The 21094-nt window shown below is 38.0% G+C and overlaps 1 protein-coding gene across 1 annotated transcript in view; it reads left to right on the forward strand.

Annotated features, from left to right (window-relative positions):
* Nucleotides 1-19320, forward strand: part of LOC118853294 (vomeronasal type-2 receptor 26-like) — a 95467-nt gene extending 76147 nt beyond the window's left edge. Inside the window, exons 3-6 of the mRNA XM_036763313.1 lie at nt 554-1354; nt 15343-15561; nt 16594-16717; nt 18416-19320. Coding sequence (XP_036619208.1) covers nt 554-1354; nt 15343-15561; nt 16594-16717; nt 18416-19320 — 2049 coding nt within the window. The remainder of the gene's footprint in view (nt 1-553; nt 1355-15342; nt 15562-16593; nt 16718-18415) is intronic.
* The last annotated feature ends 1774 nt before the right edge of the window (nt 19321-21094 follow it).

Consider the following 21094-nt stretch of genomic DNA (forward strand, 5'->3'; position numbering starts at 1 on the left):
TTAAATATTCCTGGGAAATTAGCAGTCTGAAGAAGGAAATTTTCACCTGCAGATAATAGGGCCCACTGCAAAAAAATGGGGGTGCCACCCATTCTATGTGTGAAATACCTCTTTCTTCTGATGTTATATTGATCCTGCGATGAGCATCCAACTGTTGGAAACATACTGACTTTGTCTAAGCATAAGCAAGGCACGTTGGGAAGTCATGAACATCTTAATTAAAATTTACATTTATCCCCCCTTTAATAAATGGGGGACCTCCCCTAAACAGAGTACAGGAGAAAGTTTTTTTAATATTCTAACTGGTAGTGTTGTCTAAAAGAAGAATGGTCATTTTGGAGGGAACTGAGTTTTCCCTCATCGAAATGTTTCAAGCAGAGACTTAGTACTTGCTTGATGGAGACACTGGAGAAAGTATTTTTGATCAGGTACAGTTTTAGAATTTCCTTCACATTTTTACATTCCATAATAGTGTAATTTTGTAACATGACTCTAAAGGAACTTCTTTAAAGGAATTGAATCACCATTCCAGTCTTCTTCCTTTTCCATTTAGATCACCTATGGCCTATTTGATCTTCTCCTGACTGATAAGGTCCAGTATCCATATATCTATCAGATGGGCAGAAGCCAATCCACTCTTCACTTTGCATTCATCCAATTGATGCTCCATTTTGGCTGGACTTGGGTGGGACTGCTTCTTTCAGATAATAGGACAGGGGAAAGTTTCTTCAGTAATCTAAAAGAAGAGATGGACAGGAATGGTCTGTGTGTGGCTTTTAAGGAAAGAGTGCTCCCGAAGTTTGACATTGTTGAATATTATGAACTCTCTTCTAAGATCACTGCTTCATCATCAACTGTGATTTTCATCTATGGAGATACAGACTCCCTTCAAGAACTTGCTAATGTATTCACTATTTATGCAGTTTATGGGAAGGTATTTGTCTCCACCACTGCTTGGGATATTTATTTTGATACTAGAGTACAACTGCTTACCCATTTTCATGGTACAATACTATTTTCTCATTCCCAGATAGAGATTCCTGGTTTCACAGATTTTCTAAGGAGTCTGAAACCCAGTGTGAAGTCTGAGGACATTTTCCTAAAGACCTTCTTTGAGTCAGTCTTTAATTGCAAATTTTCAGAAAAAAGTCATATAGAAATGTCTTATAATATGTGCCCAGAAGATTTTCCCTTGAGAGATGTACTTTTTGAAAAATTTGACAAGATCATTATGGAACTGAGTTTTAATGTTTACAAAGCAGTGTATATAGTCGCCCATGCTCTCCATCAAATGCTCCAGTCAGAGGCAAATGATAAATCAGAACTTGGAAACACCCCCGTTCTTTCTTGGAAGGTGATATTTCTCTTCCCCTCTTGGGATTAGCACAGTGTACTCACAACATTCACTTGTTTGTTATCTGGTCTATAGATGAAGCAGGAAAGACCTGAGACTTCAATACTACCTCTTATTCTCTATTTTTTGTTTCTTTTTTATTTTAATTACATTGAATTCCATGTGAAAACAATGAAATGACCACAGATAATAGGCATTTATTTCAACTCTGATATAGAAACCTTGTTTAAGTTGTTGGTGTTATTCCTTTTACATATGTTTCTAAATATGAGCCTATATGGCAAGACCATTTCAATAAATCTGCTTCAATTTGGGGCATTTACAGTGATCTGGGCCACAACACTCAAAATGCCAAGGGGCTTTGTGGGATTTCTAGGTGATCATTTTTAACTTCTATCAACATCTACAGCTGAGTAGCCTAGTTGATATTTGCATATGGGTCCACTTGCTTCAATGATTCATTCACTTTTTTTCAAATTTAGATTAATCCATTAAGGGTAACTGTAACCTAGATATCACTCTTTGTGCTTGAAAGTGTTGCTGTGGTAGAAATGTTGGGAAACTGACACATAGGGAGTTATCATGGGTTAGTAGGGTACATGATAAAAAAGAGGACATTTGGGTACAGATTGATCAGCAGTCTAGATTTGAAGGCCACCTTCTAAACCCAATGATGAGAAAATTTCTATGGTTTAAAGATCTAGCACATTCATCCCATGATAGATAGGAAGTTCCAAGATAGTAATTCAGTAGTCAAAATGAGAAATGATACCAACACAGAAGAAAAAGAGGACTTGCTAGTATAGAGAAATGATGAAGCATGAAAAACTCAACCCCAAACTCAGATGTAGGTATCACACAAACAGGAGAAAGAAGAAAGGCCATGTAACACATCACCAAGATAAAAGATGAAATGCTCCTGTAAGCATAGTTCTAAGAGAACCAAAGGTCAGAATTATCTTAGGCTATAGAAGAAATTAGGGTAAGAGAAAAAGTTATTCTGTTCTGTACTTTTTGAAGATTTTACATTGTTTGAAAGAGGAAGATTAAATAATAGATGAGAATACAGCTTTGGTTGAATAGAAAAATGATAACAGGCAATAGTAAAGGGACTGCACAATTATTGCTTCTTTGTTTTATGATGTACTCAGAATAAGTTATGCAACAGAAAAAAATAAAACACTTTAAAAGGAGTTGTCTAGTCTGGGTGTGAATGAGACATGAGATCCCTATAACCAATCTGTGAGCTACCAAATGCAATTAGTAAATAGTCTGGTAGAGGAAAGTCAGACCAGAGCAGAGATTGATGTAATCCAAGAACCAAGAGTCACATCCACTGAGGATAGTTTCTGAGGTCATTTGGAGCTTTGGTTCTGTGCTCAGAAATCAGAGGGAGATGCTCCAGCCTTCTGTGGACTGGCTGTTTGATTGTTTTAATGATTTTGTTGTTTCTCTTTTAAGAACCAGACAACTCTGTTAATTGACTTAGTGCTGGATCTAGAGTCAGGAAGGCCTCAAATAAAATCTAGCCTCAAACACATAATGGCTTTGTCATCTTGGGCAAGTCACTAAAATCTGTTTGTCTCAGTTTCTGTTATTATACTACAGTGAAAATAACTGTACACCTAACTCTGAGGTTTGTTATGAGGATAAAGTAAATTATACTTGTAATTTACCTAGCACAGTGTCTGCCTCTGAGTAAGTATTCTATCAGGACTTATTTTTCTAAAAATAATTATTTTATTATAGTTATTACTTATAATTTAATTGCTATTAGTACAATACACAGTAATTATTTTAGAAATATAATATAAAATATATGATAAAATGTACAATTATATTTTGATAATATAAATACCACTATTTCTACTACTACTACTACTACTACTCCTACTCCTACTCCTACTACTACTACCACTACTACTACTACTACAACTATTACCAAGGCAAGTACTATTATGACAACTAATATTAATTGTATGCTAGCAAACTAATCTTTGAATGCTAGTAAAATTATAGAACAGATTCTTTATTTGGCTATAAATTAAGGCTTGTATTAGTTTTTTATTGGTTCCTTAGAAAGAAAAAAAGATTGTCAAGAAATAAGGTGATGGTAAAAAAAAGTGTTAATAATGCCAATTAAAATTACAAGTGTGGAGGGGGCGGGGCCAAGATGGCAGCTGGTAAGCAGACTAGAGTGAGCTCCGTACTCGAGTCCCTCCAAAAGCCTATAAAAAATGGCTCTGAACCAATTCTAGAACGGCAGAACCCACAGAACAGTAGAGGGAAGCAGGGCTCCAGCCCAGGACAGCCTGGATGGTCTCTGGGTGAGGTCTATCCCACACGGAGCTGGGAGCTGGGAGCTGGGAACGGAGTGGAGCAGAGACCAGCCTGAGCGGCGTGGACCATCCAGAGCAGAAGCAGGGCGGAGGGGGCCCTAGCGCCCTGAATATGTGAGCTGCGGCGGTTAGCAGACCCCTCGACCCACAAACACCAAAGACTGCAGAGAAGGTTAGTGGGAAAAGCTGCGGGAGTGGAAGGAGTTCCTGGTTCGGCTTCCACCCCGGGGGCAGCGGAGGTGGGGCAGCTACAACTGTTGTTACTTCCTGCTCCAGGCCCACCTGGTGGGAGGAATTAAGTGGCAGATCAGAGCAGGAGTGCAACAGCCTGCTGAAGATCTAAGCCCAGTCTGGACAGGGGGTTCTTGGGGAAGGAGTAGTGCGGGTCTGACAGAGCTGGCACCTCCCCCCCAAATGTGGAATATAGAACTCATTACTCTACAAGCAGTCATACCCCACTGAAAAACTCAAGGGTCAAGTTAGTTGGTTGGGAATGTGGCCAGGCAGCGAAAACACACCCAGATTCAGTCTCAGACTTTGGATTCTTTCTGTGGTGACGAAGAAGACCAAAACATACAGCCTAAAGAAGACAACAAAGTCATAGAGCCTACAACAAAAGCCTCCAAGAAAAACATGAACTGGCCCCAGGCCATAGAAGAACTCAAAAAGGATTTGGAAAAGCAAGTTAGAGAAGTAGAGGAAAAATTGGGAAGAGAAATGAGAAGGATGCGAGAAAACCATGAAAAACAAGTCAATGACTTGCTAAAGGAGACCCAAAAAAATACTGAAAAATACACTGAAGAACACAACACCTTAAAAAATAGACTAACTCAAATGGCAAAAGAGCTCCAAAAAGCCAATGAGGAGAAGAATGCCTTGAAAAGCAGAATTAGCCAAATGGAAAAGGAGGTCCAAAAGACCACTGAAGAAAATACTACTTTAAAAATTAGATTGGAGCAAGTGGAAGCTAGTGACTTTATGAGAAATCAGGATATTATAAAACAGAAGCAAAGGAATGAAAAAATGGAAGACAATGTGAAATATCTCATTGGAAAAACCACTGACCTGGAAAATAGATCCAGGAGAGATAATTTAAAAATTATTGGACTACCTGAAAGCCATGATCAAAAAAAGAGCCTAGATATCATCTTTCAAGAAATTATGAAGGAGAACTGCCCTGATATTCTAGAGCCACAGGGCAAAATAGAAATTGAAAGAATCCATCGATCGCCTCCTCAAATAGATCCCAAAAAGAAATCTCCTAGGAATATTGTCACCTAATCCCAGAGCTCCCAGATCAAGGAGAAAATACTGCAAGCAGCCAGAAAGAAACAATTTGAGTATTGTGGAAACCCAATAAGAATAACCCAAGATCTGGCAGCTTCTACATTAAAAGATCGAAGGGCTTGGAATGCGATATTCCAGAGGTCAATGGAGCTAGGATTAAAACCTAGAATCACCTACCCAGCAAAACTGAGTATCATGTTCCAAGGCAAAATATGGATTTTCAATAAAATAGGGGACTTTCAAACTTTCTCAGTGAAAAGACCAGAACTGAATAGAAAATTTGACTTTCAAACACAAGAATCAAGAGAAGCATGAAAAGGTAATCAAGAAACGGAAATTGCAAGGGACTTACTAAAGTTGATCTGTTTTGTTTACATTCCTACATTGAAAGATGATGTGTATGATTCATGAGATCTCAGTATTAGGGTAGTTGAAGGGAATATGCATATATATACATATATATATATATATATATATATATATGTTTACGCATATATATAAGTGTATGTATGTATATATCTATGTGTATATGTATGTATGTGTATGTATGTGTCTATATATATATGTGTCTATATATGTGTGTGTGTGTGTGTGTGTATATATATATATATATATATATATATATATATGTAAAAGAGAGAGAGAAGACACAGGGTGAGTTGAAGATGAAGGGAAGATATCTAAAAGAAATAAAACGAAATTAAGGGATGAGAGAGCAACATACTGAGAGAGGGAGATAGGGAGAGATAGAATGGGGTGGATTATCTTGCATAAAGGTGGCATGAGGAAGCAATTCTGTGGGAGGAGGGGAGAGGGCAGGTGAGGAGGGATGAGTGAACCTTGCTCTCATCAGATTTGGCCTGAGGAGGGAATACCAGACATACTCAGTTGGGTATCTTACCCCACAGGAAAGAAGAGGGAGGAAGATAAAAAAAATAAAAAATAAAAGGGGGGGGATGATGGAGGGGAGGGCTGATGGGGGTGGAGGTAATCAAAGCAAACACTTTCAAAAGGGGACAGGGTCAAGGGAGAAAATTCAATAAAGTGGAATGGGTTGGGAAGGAGCAAAATGTAGTTAGTCTTTCACAACATGAGTATTGTGGAAGGGTTATACATAATGATACACGTGTGGCCTAGGTTGAATTGCTCGACTTCTTAGGGAGGGTGGGTGGGAAGGGAAGAGGGGAGAGAATTTGGAACTCAAAGTTTTAAAAACAGATGTTCAAAAACAAAAAAAAAGTTTTTGCATGCAACTAAAAAATAAGATACACAGGCAATGGGGCGTAGAAATTTATCTTGCCCTACCAGAAAGGAAGGGAAAAGGGGATGAGAGGGGAGGGGGGTGATAGAGGGGAGGGCTGACTGGGGAACAGGGCAACCAGAATATGTGCCATCTTGGAGTGGGGGGCAGGGTTGAAATGGGGAGAAAATTAGTAATTCAAACTGTTGTGAAAATCAGTTTTGAAAACTAAATGTGTTAAATAAATTTAAATTAAAAAATATAGTTTTATGGAAACCATGAACATTGACTTGGACAGACTTTGAGTTGTAGTGGAAAATAGAAGGGCCAGGTATGCTATGGTCCATAGAGTCATGAAGTGTTTGACAGGCGTTGATGACTGAACACAAAACATCTATTTCTGGCATGTTACAATATTGCTTTTTCCCCTCTAATACTGGAATCTTTTTTTTATCATGTCTTTTTTTTTTTTTGGAGGGGGGAAGGCAAGGCAATTGGGGTTAAGTGACTTGCCCAAGGTCACACAGCTAAGTAAGTGTGTCAAGTGTCTGAGGCTGGATTTGAACTCAAGTCCTCCTGACTCCAGGTCCAGTGCTCTACTCACTGTACCACCTAGCTGCCCCTCTAATACTGGAATCTTACCACAACATTTCTCAATGAAAAGAATGTAGATGTCATTTCTCTTTTCAGTCTTCTAATTCCAAACTTTCATTCTCTCTGTACAAGTTTTCTTGAATATTTTCCAGTTAATGATGCCATCAAGATCCTGTGTCCAGAATTATTTTCTAGTTTTTATTGAAAAATTTGGTTCCAAAAATTCCTCAGATTGCGTACATATTTCATTTTCTTATGGTTTACCATTATGCCATTTCTGTCATAATTTCTTCCACTGAAATTATTCTCTGTTCTATTATTTTGAATTATTGATTTTCCAAAATGTTTAGTCTCTTAGTCATTTGTAATTACTTTTCCTTAAATTGCATCATTGCTTTATAAATACTTTATCAACAATGTCAGTGATTTACATAGAAATTATATATATATATATATATACACATGTATGAGAGTTTGCTGCAAGGAGTAAGATTTACCCTAAGTATAACTCCATCAATACAAATTTCTTAAACAACCTCAATGTCCTAGGAAATGTGCTGAGATCTCAACATGCAAAAAAGGAAAAGAAAGTCCCAGTCTTTGAGCATTTCAAAATTTAATGGAGAAGAAAGGGTAAGCTTCTACTTGTAGGAGGTACTGAATTCTTTGTGACCACAGGTTTTAGAAAAGACCTTGGAATGCAAAACATCACAGATATTTGGAAAAAATTCATGATTTCGTGAAAGAAAGATGAAATGGCTTTTGTGGTAAGTTCAACATCTAAACACATAATTGTTTGCCGGCATTGTTATTCTTCCATTGTCATTTGCTTGATATGAAAAAGGGGAAAAGAGTGCAGAGCTCCAAAAGGAGCTTAAGAAGAATTTGGGGGGGGGGGGGTAGAGTCAATATGGCGTTGTGAAAGGAACAAACTATTGGAGCTCCTCACAAATTCTGTCAGATACGTCTAAAAAATGTGAATCTGAGAAGATTTGAGAGAGTTAGAAGCCAGTAGTAGAATGAGAGGGGCAGGAGTGCTGGGCACGTGCAAGGGCACCAGACCAAAGCAACTGTGAACAGCAGAGGAATCCATCCATAATGCCAGTCTGGGAGGTGGCTGAGTGAGTAAAATGCCAGAGCAGGAACAGGCCCAAGGCGAAAGCACCAGGCACAGCCACTATTGAGCCCCAGGCTTCTCAGCCCAGCACGGGAGTCTGTCAGAGTGCAGAGCAAGTGGCCATAGGAGAAGCTAGCCTGGAACCCTCCAACCCATAGTCGAAAGGTTTGAAACTGGCCTTCTTGAACTTCCAGGAGCCATGATGTGCAGGTAAAACACCTCTCATCCCTCCCTTGAATAAACCCAGAGAATACTAGCTCAGGAGAAACAAAGGAACCAAAGGTAGATTTCAGTAGTGAGAGAAGTGGGGGAGAGGGCCCCTATTGTGGTGGAATAAGGACACTAGTGCAGGAACAGAGCTATCCCAGAAGCAACCCCCCCCAGCAGTACAATGAGAGTTCCTGAGGTCTGGGGGGGGGGTGGAGTTAATTAAAGTCAACACCAGGACCCTGGGCATAGCTTTGCACAGCCAGGGGAAGTGGCAGATACAAGCACAGGTAACTGCTGAGAGCAGCCCTCTTGCAGAACACATCTGGGGAAGAGGAGACCCCCAGCAGTCAGAACACCCCTCCCCCACACCTTACAAAACCTGAGGCCATAGCACATAAAGCTAGATCACAACACAAAAAAAACCTGGGACAGAGCTCCCTAAGCCCCAGAAGCAGAGATCCACCTCAGAAACCAGGAGGGAATAATGCACCACGAAAATAAACAGGAAGAAGCTTTCAAAGACCATTGATTCATATTATGGAGAAAGGGAAGGTCAAAATAACAGTTCAGGAGAGGACAGCATGGATACTTCACCCACATCTGAAACCTCAAAAAGGAAAGTGGTCACCAGACCAAAAAGAATTCCTAGAAGAACTCAAGGAGGAATTTAAAAACCAAATTAGGGAGGTAAAAAAAAATTGGAAAAAAATCATGGAGGAAAAGAAATCTTTAAAAAGTAAATTCAATGAATTGGTTAAGGAGAATCAGAACATATTGGAGAAAACGTCTCATTAAAAAGTAAAATAAACCAAATGGAAAAGGAGATAGAGAATATAATGGAAGAAAACAAAACATTAAAAATTAGAATTGGGCAAGTGGAAGCTAATGACTATGAGACATCAAGAATCAATCAAATCTAAAGAATGAAAAAATAGAAGAAAATGTGAAATATCTGATTGATTGAACAACTCGCCTCGAAAATAGATGCAGGATAGACAATCTAAGAATTATTGGTCTACCTGAAAGCTATGATGAAAAAAAAAGCCTGGACAGTATCTTCCATGAATTCCTTAAGGGAAATTGCACAGAGGTCCTAGAACCAGAGGGTAAAATTGTCATTGAAAGAATCCATTGAGCACTCCCTGAAAAAGATCCCAAATTGGAAACTCCAAGAAAAATTGCAGACAAATTCCAGAGCTACTATGTCAAGGAGAAAATACTGCAAGCAGCTATAAACAAACAATTCAAATATCATGGAACTACAGTCAGGATCACACAGGATCTTTCAGCTTCTACATCAAATGACAGAAGAAACTGGAATATGATATTCTGAGAGGCAAAGGAACTTGGACTACAACCAAGGATCAACTACCCAGCAAAACTGAGCATAGTTTTCTAGGCAAGGAGGTGGACATTCAATGAAATAAGGGAGTTCCAGACTTTCCTGATAAAAAGGCCAGAAGTCAGTGGAAAATTTGATCTCCAGATACAAAACTCAAGACAGAAACAAAAAAGGTAAATGGTGGGGGGGAGGGTAACCTCTATTTAATCAATAAGGCTAATTAATTACATCCTTATATAGGATTACTTTGTTTTATATATGTTTAATATGTACGTCAATCTTGAGAATAGTACAGTTATTATGAAAATTGAAAGGAATAGTCATAGACTACAGGTGACAGTACAAAATAACCGATATAACGATAAAAAAAACATAACTAAGAGATATAAAGGTATGGTTCTGGGAGAAGAGGTAAGGAGGTAGTAGATAAGGGTTAATTACATCACATAAAGAGACACAAAAACATATTATAGTAGAGGCAAAGAAGGGATGGAGAAGAGCAATATTTGAGCTGTATTCTCATGGGATTTTGTTGAAGAAGAGAATAACACACCCTGATAAGTATAGAAATCAAACTTGTCCCACAGGCAGTAGGAAGGGGAAGTGGAAAGAAAATGGAGAGGTGGTCAGAAGGGAGGGAAGAGGTAGCAAGAGGAAAAAGGTAAGATAAGGGAGGGGAATCTAGAGGGAGGGTAAACTGAGGGAGGCAGTAGTCAAAAGCAAAATTTTTTTGAGGAGAGGAAGGGAAAAGGGAAAAATAAAAGCATAAACAGGGAGGAAATAGTACGGAGAAAAAGGCACAGATCATAATCATACCTGGGAATGTGAATGGGATGAACTCTTACGTAAAACGGAAGCAGATAGCAGAATGGATTAAAAACCACAATCCTACAATATGCTGTTTACAAGAAACACGTTTGAAACAAGAGGATAAACACAGGGTAAAGGTAAAAGGATGGAGTAGAATATATTGCACTTCAGCTGAAGTAAAAAAGCAGGGGTAGCAATCCTAATTTCAGCCAAAGCAAAAACAAAGATAGATCTATTTAATAGAGATAAAGAAAGACACTATATCCTGCTAAAAGACACCATAGACAGTGAAGCAATATCATTATTTAACATACAACCGCCAAGTGGTATAGCATGCAAATTCTTAGAGGAGAGGTTAAGGGAGTTACAGGAAGAAAAACACAACAAAACTATTATAATGGGAGAGCTCAACCTCCTCCTCTCTGAACTTCATAAATATAACCTCAAAATAAACAAGAAAGGAGTTAAGGAGGTGAATAGAATTTTTGAAAAGGCAGATATGATAGACCTCTGGAGAGAACTGGATGGGGATAAAAAGAAAAATACTTTTTTCTCAGTGGTTCACGGATCATACACAAAAAAATAGACCATGTGCTAGGGCATAAAAACTTCACAATATGGTGCAGAAAGACAGAAGTAGTCATAAAATCCTTTTCGGATCATGATGCAATAAAAATTAATGGTAATAAAGAACCATGGAAGAATAAGCTAAAAATTAATTGGAAACTAAATAATCTAATCCAAAAGAATAAGTGGGCCAAAGAACAAATCATAGAAACAATTAATAACTTCATTCAAGAGAATGACAATAATTAGACAGCATACCAAAACTTATGGGATGCAGAAAAAAGAGTTCTTAGGGGAAGTTTTATATCTCTAAATACTTACATGAATAAAATAGAGAAAAAGGAGATCAAAGAATTGGGATGCAACTGAAAAAGCTACAAAAAGAACAAATTGAAAATCCTCAATTAAATAACAAATTAGAAATACTGAAAATCAAAGCAGACAATAATAAAATTGAAATCAAGAAAACTATTAAAGTAATAAATAAAACCAAGAGCTGGTTTTATGAATAAAAAACAATAAAATTAATAAGCCTTCGGTCAATTTGTTTAAAAAAAAGAAAGAAGAAAATCAAGTTACCAGTATCAAAAATGAAAAGGATGAATTCACCTCCAATGAAGTGGAAATTAAAACAATAATTTGGATTTATTTTGCCCAATTGTATGCCAATAAATTTGATACCTTAGAGACATGGATGAATATTTACAAAAATATAAATTGCCCAAGTTAACGGAACCGGAAGTAAAATACCTAAATAACCCCATCTCAGAGAAAGAAATTGAGCAAGTCAACAATGAACTCCCTAGGAAAAAATCTCCAGGGCCTGATGGTTTTACATGTGAATTTTAGCAAACATTTAAAGAACAATTAATTCCTATACTTCATATACTATTTGGGAAAATAGGTGAAGGAGTCCTACCAAATTCTTTTTATGACACAAATATCATACTAATACCTAAATCAGGAAGAGTCAAAACAGAGAAAGAAAATTATAGAACAATCTCCCTAATGAATATTGATGCAAAAAATTTTAAATAAAAGATTAGCAAAAAGATTGCAGCAACTTATCACAAGAGTAATACATTGCGACCGGGTAGGATCTATTCAAGAAATGCAAGGCTGGTTCAATATTAGCAAAACTATCAGCACAATCAATCATATCAAGAATAAAAGTAGCAGCATCTATATGATCTTCTCAACAAATGCAGAAAAAGCCTTAGGGAAAATACAAAACCCATTCCTATTAAAAACACTAGAAAGCATAGGAATAAATGGAGCCTTCCTTAAAATTATAAATAGCATCTACCTAAAACCATCAACAAGCATTATTTGAAATGGGGATAAGCTAGATGCATTCCCAATAAGATCAGGGGAGAAACACAAGCTTGTCCATTATCACCCCTATTACTCAATTTGGTACTAGAAAGGTTAGCTGTAGCAATAAGAGAAGAAAAAGAAATTGAAGGATTTAGAATATGCAAAGAAGAAACTAAATTATCACTTTTTGCAGATGATATGATGATTCACTTAGAGAATCCTAGATAATCAAGGAAAAAACTTCTGGAAATAATAACCAACTTTAGCAAAGTTGCAGAATATAAAATATACCCACATAAATCCTCAGTATTCCTATACATCATGAACAGAGCCCAACAGCAAGAGGATAGAAAGAGAAATTCCATTTAAAGTCACTGTAGACACTATAAAATATTTAGGAGTCTACCTGCCAAGACAAACCCATGGCCTATATGAACATAATTAGGAAACACTTTTCACACAAATAAAGTCACATCTAAATAAATGGAAAAATATCAGTTGCTCATGGTTAGGCCACGCTAATGTAATAAAAATGACAATTTTACCTAAATTATTTATTCAATGCCATACCAATCAAGCTACCACCAATTATTTTATAGAACTGGGTAAAATAATAACAAAATTCATATGGAAGAACATGAGGTCTAGAATATCTAGGGAATTAAGGAAAAAGAATGCTAGGGAAGGTGGCCTAGCTATAGCAGATATGAAATTGCACTATAAAGTAGCAGTCATCAAAACTACTTGATACTGGCTAAGAAACTGAATCGTGGGCCATTGGAATAGGTTAAGTACACAAGATGCAGTATTCAATGATTACAGAAATCTACTCTTTGGTAAACTCAAAGAATCTAGCTTCTGGGCTAAGAATTCACTATTTCACAAAAACTGCTGGGAAAATTGGAAAATGGTATGGCAGAAACTGCGAATAGCACAGTATCTTACACTGTATACCAAAATAAATTCAAAATGGGTTCATGATTTAGGAACAAAGTCTGATACTACAAATAATGTGGGAGAACAAGGAATAATTTACCTATAAAATTTATTGGAAACCAAAGAATTCATGACAAATATGAGACAGACAGCATGGAAAAATGCAAAATGGATAATTTTGTGTATGTTAAATTGAAAAGGTTTTGTAAGCAAAGCCAATGCAACAAAGTTTAGGAGGGAAGCACAAAATTGGGAGAAAATCTTTACAACTAGTGTCTGTGATAAAAGCCTTATATCTAAAACACACAGGCAACTGAGCCAAATATATAGAAATAAAAGTCATTCTCCAATTGAGAAATGGTCAAAGGATATGAACAGGCAATTTTCAGAGGAAGAAATTAAAGATATCTATAGGCATACGAAAAAATGCTCTATATCACTATTGATTAGAGAAATGCAAATCAAAACAACTCTTAGGTACCACATCTCTCCTGTCAGATTGGCTAAAATGACAAAAAAGGAAAATAATAAATGCTGGAGAGGATGTGGGAAAATTGGAACACTGTTACATTGCTGGTGGAGTTGTGAACTGATCCAGCCATTCTGAAGTTCAATTCTGAAATATGCCCAAAGGGCTACAAAAATGTGCATACCCTTTGACCCAGCAATACAACTTCTAGGTATAGTGTGATCTAGAGATCAGACAAGTGGGAAAAGGACCCATATGTACAAAAATATTGTAGCAGCTTTTGTGTAGCAGCAAAGAATTTGAAATGAAAGGGCTGGCCATCAATGGGGGAATGGCTGAACAAGTTGTGGTATATGAAGGTAATGGAATACTATCATGGTATAAGAAATGGGGAAGATACGGACTGCATAATAACCTGGAAAAACCTACACGATATAATGCTGAGTGACTGGAGCACAACTAGGAGAACATTATACACAACCACAGATATATTGATTCTGTGATGACTAACCTTGACAGACTTGGCTTTTCTCAGCAATACAAGGTTCAAAGACAACTCCAAAGGCTTCAGGATGGAGAGAGCTGTCTACATCCAGTGAAAGAACTATGGAGTCTGAATGTAGACTGAGGCAAAATATTTGCTCTTTTTTTTTCTTTCTCTCTTTTGTTTTTGTTTTTGTTTATTTTTTTTTTGTTTTGTTTCTTCTTTCTTATGATTCATTCCATTGGTGATAATTCTTCATTACAACTTGACTACTCTGTAAATAATTTTAATGTGAAGTTATATGTAGAAGATATATCGGGTTCCATGCTGTCTTGGTGTATCATTAAGGCATAATTCATGACTTCAAAGATAACCATGGATATGCCTGAATGGTCCAGAATCACAGGATATAAGGAATTCTCTAAGTAGAAGGCAGAGGAGATAAGCATTTATTGAAACTCAAAGGTAGCAGACCCATGGACCAGTGTCCCCATTTCGACATCCTGGCAAGAACCTTCCAAAACTAGTATGCCCATGTCACAATAGTGACCAGGAGGCCACAGAAAAACATTATGGCAGCAAGCCAAGCCATACTGGTGCTTCCCCCCCCAATACCAGGGCCCTCCAGCAAGAAGACCACCCACTGGCCTCAAGCTGCTGCTCAGCACTCTCTGGTATCCAGGAGCATCAGTACTGCTTTTTTGTAGCGCCTGCTGCCACTGCTTCTGCCTCAATCTCCAAGCTGTATTCTATCCAGCTAACTGCTTCCTCTCTCCTTCAGCTCTTAACTGCTCTCACCAACTGCCTCTTAGCTCTGCTCCAACCAGTCAGCAAGCTCCTCCCACCACAGTCTTCATGTCATCACATGGACCAGAACTCAGGCACCTACCATTGATTCCAGTCCTAGCCACTCCCCCCAGGACCCTGAGAGACCCGCCCCCAAAGCCCACTCAAATGGGCGGGGAAGATCTTCCTATTCACTGATTGCCTTTACACTTGGGGAGGGAGGGGGAAAAGGGGAAGAAAATCTGGAACTCAAAATCATGTGGAACTGAGTGTTATAAACTGAAAAATAAAAAAAAAATTTAAAAAAATAAATGAATAAAAGTATATACACCAGCAAAAATAAAAAAAAAAAATAAGAATTTGAAGAAAAGGGAGAATGCCAACTTTTAAAGCTCCAAATTAAGAGCCTACTTGGTATTGATAGTCTAGTCTGGGACATGGGCATGAGTCCTTTCCACAAGGAGTAACAAACTCGTGTCCTTGCCTTCAGCTCCACCACTTCCTGAAATGCAACAGTCCTGTCAATAGTGACAGGGATGAGTCACATGCAGATGGAGCCAGGAAGGCTGTTGAAACATATGATATCCTGAACTATAAATACTTCATCGACTGGGATGAAATACTGGTGAAAGTGGGCGAAGTGACCCCATACGACCAGGCATTCAGCATTAATGAAGAAGACATAGATTGGCCAGAAGAGTTCTCTCAGGTAAGAGGTGACTGAATGATATCAGTTTTACCACCTTGCCTGTTAAGGGTCCTGAATGATGTTGCTTCTTCCTTGGCACCAGGAACTTCCCCACAGACAGTAGAAATGACTGGGACAGGGTGCAAGCATTCACTTACTCTTCATTTGTGCTCTAAGACATGGTTCTAGTTCTCAATTGTCCATACTAGGAGAATCTTGGAATATCTGAGATCAAGTGGTCAAGTTTGAATAATAACAGTAGGGTTGAGAGTGCAGAAAATTTTCCCCCCAAAAGGGACCTACTGCACCAAAGACTATGCAACTTCTGGAATCCCACAGCTACAGAAATAGGTTATCCTGAGTTTGTGCCCCAAAGTAGGACACTGGCTTTTAGAGATTGTCATTTGCTGCTGGCAAATACATGAATCTATGCATTTGCATTTGTCTGTGGGATCTGACAAATCCCATCCCCACCATCCCCAGACAAAGCTCCAAATGTCAGCCCAAGACTTAGATCAGCCAATAAAGTCAACTGATTCTTACTTAGATACAATCAAGGTGAAATGTATACTTAGTTCATTATACTCTCTACAATCATGATTCTCTGAAACATTCAGGACACTTTTGAAAACACACAAAAAACAGGACTTGGGGATAAATTAAAGAAATATTATCCCTTATGTGTTCAATGAATTACTTCAGCATTACCTGTTCAAAAATGAAGTGCAGTTTAGAGATATACTAGTACTTTGGAGGGAAATGTGTCACCAAGATATTACACTAAAAATAAAAAAAAAGTCAAGGTGCTTGATGGTGCCTAGTGGAGAATCAATATAGGGCCAATGGGGAGAAGATGACATGGAATGTAAAATGGAAATACAGGAAGAAAGTCCCCATTGAGAAGTAGATCATCGTTGCCTTGCAGAATTGCAAATCCTTTCTGCTAAATGTCTTCCTTAGGAAGCACTTAACATCATCACTGCCTTAGTTCATCTCCCTTTCAGCACTCATTATTATAGTGACATTTTCTCCCTTTTTGTGGTGGAAACACAGACTCCAACTTCCATGTGCAGTCTGAGCTGTGGCCCTGGATTCAAGAAGACAGTCCTTGAAAGCAAACCTTCCTGCTGCTTTGATTGCACCCAATGCCCTGAAGGGCAGATTTCCAACAAGACAGGTGAGTTCCTAAGAATAAATAGTCCTTCTCCCAAAGTAAAAGACATTATATATATTTTGGTGTCTTCACTTGAAGTGACTTTTGCTTATGAAAATAGTTTCTGAGTTAAAATAATACTGAACTCATTCAATCACTTCCACTCAGTATGCTTTTTGGTTATTTCTCTAATTCTCAGGAGTGTTCTCTGGTTCATGATAACAAAATTCTATCCAAGGAGAACCCACCACTCTTTCACTATTGCCAGAATCTATAATCCTTCACTGCCCTAATCCCCTAATTGCAAACTTCCCCACTCCTGTAGAAAAGCTTAAACTAAAATTTGATCCTAAACTTCCCCAAACCTAAGGTAAATAATAATAGTCAAAAACTTAAAATCTAAACATTATGTAAACAGAGATGAATTTGGAATGAGGGTAGGAGTCTGGCCTCTGGAGGTAGTCTTCATGAAATCATCCCTTGGTGAAAGATTAACCAGAGGATTGTAGGGAGATTTTATGAAAGGCTGTTTTCCCGAGGGTTGGAGTCCTGACTCAACCAAGCTTGGCACACAAAAATTGCATAAAAATCTGACCCTCCCTCCCACATATTTCTGTATCTGGGTCCAGTGTGAAAACAAGGAGGCCTGCTTCTGATTTATTATGCAACTGGCATACTTTGCTTAGTAACCCAATTTATTCAAAAGTTTGAACTTCTGTTTTTTTGGGTCAGTTCAACTTTGCCTTAACACATTGTCTTGTCTTCATTTGTTACCTATCCCCAAATTCTGTATTGTAGTCACTCCTGACTTCCACCTCTTGGAATTCCATTTTTAATATACAATTCAATATTTATGGAATTTGCATTTTTATTTTATCATTATGGTCAAGCCAAGGGATTAGACTCATAATCTCATAAGCATAGATAAACTTCAAAGTTACCAACTGTACAATTCATTAATATTTCAGCAAACAATTAGAGAAATATACAGGGATGTATAATACAAAAGAAATAGGCCCTGTGAGAATAATATTCCTTGAGGGTGGAGTAATGTATATATGTACAGTAACACCATAACCCTGGTGAGTGGAAATCAAGGAGACAGTTGAAAATCCTCACGTACTATACTGTTGAAATTAGGGAACCATTGTCATAGATAAAAAAAAGTATTTTCTGATTTAAGAAAAACAAAATAGTCACAGAAATTAATTTATGTGAACAATATTTGATTCGTATACAGAGAATCATGTACCACAAGGGCTCAGATTTTTAGTTGTGAATTGTCATTAAAAGAAACACATTAAAAGTCATTTTCATCTACATTATTATTTTTCCTCTCCTTCATCTATGAAAAATGACAGAATTACTGTTTCAATTTCTCATTTCTGTTGTGAAAATATAGCATCATCTATAAAGTGACCCCTTAGGGCTCATTGTAAGTTATTTAATATTGGTATGGAATACTGACTGATTCTGTTTCTGTTTAGTAAATATGTGAAAAAGAATCAATACTTCCACCACATTCTTTTATCCATAGGTAAAGATATGAACATACTGCAACGTGTGTTTGTCTTATTCAGCCTCTAGAATTTTTCTCCTTCTGAAAGGTGTATAACGTGAGTGTGAGATCAATGTGGAATGATTAGAGCTGTGCATTCTTGGAGAGAGAAAACTATGACCTACACGGGATATATTGAGAGTATCTATCTGTTTTGTTCACAGATGCAGAGCAGTGTCTGCCATGCCCTGAAGATCACTACCCAAGCAGTGAGAGAGATGAATGCCTCCCCAAGACTGTGACCTTCCTGGCCTTTGGAGAACCTCTTGGAATGATCCTGGCCTGGGCTGCTCTCTGCTTATCTTTCCTCACTGCTCTGGTCCTTGGAGTATTTGTGAAACACAGACACACCCCCGTAGTTAAAGCCAATAACCGCAGCCTCAGCTACACTCTTCTGGTCTCCCTCATCCTCTGCTTCCTCTGCTCCTTGATCTTCATTGGCCGTCCTAACACTGCCACTTGTCTCCTGCGACAAACCACATTTGCAGTTGTGTTCACAGTGGCCATTGCTTCCATTTTAGCTAAAACCATAACCGTGGTTCTGGCCTTCAAGGCCACAAAGCCAGGGAGCAGACTCAGGAAGTGGCTCAGCTCCACAGCATCTTATTCTCTCATTTTGATCTGTACACTAATCCAAATGTGTCTCTGTGGCATCTGGCTTGGGACTTATCCCCCATTCCTGGAAACAGATACAAACTCAGAAGCTGCCTTCATAGTTATTCAGTGTAATGAGGGCTCCATCATTTCCTTCTACTGTGTCCTGGGCTACATGGCTTTGCTGGCCTTGGGGAGCTTCACCATGGCTTTCTTGGCCAGGAATCTGCCAGACACTTTCAATGAAGCCAAGTTCCTGACCTTCAGCATGCTTGTATTCTGCAGTGTCTGGATATCCTTTCTGCCTACATATCAGAGCACCAAGGGTAAGACCATGGTGGCTGTGGAAGTCTTTTCCATCTTGGCCTCTGGTGCTGGCCTTCTCACTTGCATCTTTGCTCCCAAGTGCTATGTGATCCTTCTGAGGACAGACAGAAATACACTGGAGATACTGAAAAAGAAAGCAAATCCCTGAGAAGCCAGATCTTCTCAAGTTCTTCCTCATCAATCAGAATGAAGTAGCTCCTTGCCTCCTATGGTCTTAATAAAATATTTTAAATGGGTCTGCAGTATGTGCTTATATTTTCTAGTAATATCTTATATTTATTTTTCATGTGAGTCTAATAGCATTCTGAAAGCAGTCATATTGCTTGATTTCATAGTAGAGCTAGAATTACATCAGGTATTTTGAAATATCTTATATATGGCAGCCGCAATATATGAATGATGATTCAAAATGATAGTGGAAAAAATCAATGGATTTAAAGACATGAGTGCCTGGTGTTCAATTCTGAGCTTTGATAAGTCCATCCAGCATTCTGAGTTATTGATTCCTTATTTACAAAATTGGAACTCTAATTTTCCTGAAATTGTGAATCTAAGTTTTATCAGTGATTTCTCAAGTATTATTGAATGAATTGAACATATATCCACAAGAGAACATTGTTGGAGCATGTTTAAGATGTGATTAATTGGCTGATTCAGGTGATTTGTCACCAATGAAAAAGTACCAGATGTTATTGTCAATTATGTATTTATAAAGCTTTTCTCTGATCTAGAAAACCTTTGCCAAAGCCTAATTTTTCCCTTGCAATACTTTTAGCAATGGTACTGCGGATCTACATGTAGCTGATTGTCATGAGACATAATAAAAATGAAAATGCCGTCATGTATTAGTAGTTGCTCTGTTTCTTTTCCAAAGTCTACTTCACCTAAGATGTTTTTTGAGGTCCTATTGTTCGTTCACCTCATCCCCCATTACTTCTTCTCAGGCAGCATCCTTCCATTTGCTTTATTTTGGGCACATTTTTAATGTTTCTCTTGGCTCAGAGGACTTCAGTGAAAAACTCATTGATGAAATTCTGAGATTTCCTCTAAGAAATAGAGTATTGGATACATTCTTTTTCTGTGAATGCACTAATGTTTCTGCAGTATAGAGGACAACAATACCACAGCCCGGATTTATGTCCTTTTTTATAAAGAAGTTCAGTCCCAATATGATTCACACATAATGATACCACAGGATGATATTAGTGATATTTGCAAGGGCAGCTCTCTTCCACAATAAATAAGGTAACGGGTAAGTAAAACATCCAAATCAAAAAAGCACAAAATTCTAGAACTGGCTCCTGCGAAGTTCTTAGGGAAAATGTATGTGAAGCAAAAGTCACCAAGCCTGCACTGCAGATATTCTGACAGCATTTGGCTTTCCTCTGCTCTGACAGTGCATTCACAAGTATACCACAAGCTTAAGACACATTTGCCTTCTACAAACTTACAAGCTTTGGAGTTTAGTCCTTTATGATTTCCTTGGCAAGTGGTGAAAGTGAGGTGAAGGGATCCTTATTCCCAGGGTAAGTGGAGGACATGCCATACCATGTGGTTACACTCCTCGTTTCTCTTGTTCCAAATTCCCTGTTCTAGGTCAGAACATTCTCCAGATCCATGAGCTCAGGACAAATTCAAGTCCCTCACTTTCAGGTTTAAATCCATATAATTTCCCCTCCCCATATCAGTTAGTTAAGGATAAGAAATCAAATTCATCCCAACCACCAAGAGGAAGACAATATGTGTCTATCACTTTTTGCAGATCTTATGATATTGTACCTAGGAAACCCTAAAGAGCCAATTGGAAAACTAATTGAAAAAATGAATAACTTCAGCAAAGTGGCAGGATATTCAATAATGCACACAAATTATTAGCGTTCCTGCTTATTGCCAACCAAAGGCAGCAGGAAACCCTAGAAAGA

This window comes from Trichosurus vulpecula, chromosome 6 (genome assembly GCF_011100635.1).
Source record: "Trichosurus vulpecula isolate mTriVul1 chromosome 6, mTriVul1.pri, whole genome shotgun sequence".
Lineage (NCBI taxonomy): Eukaryota > Metazoa > Chordata > Mammalia > Diprotodontia > Phalangeridae > Trichosurus > Trichosurus vulpecula.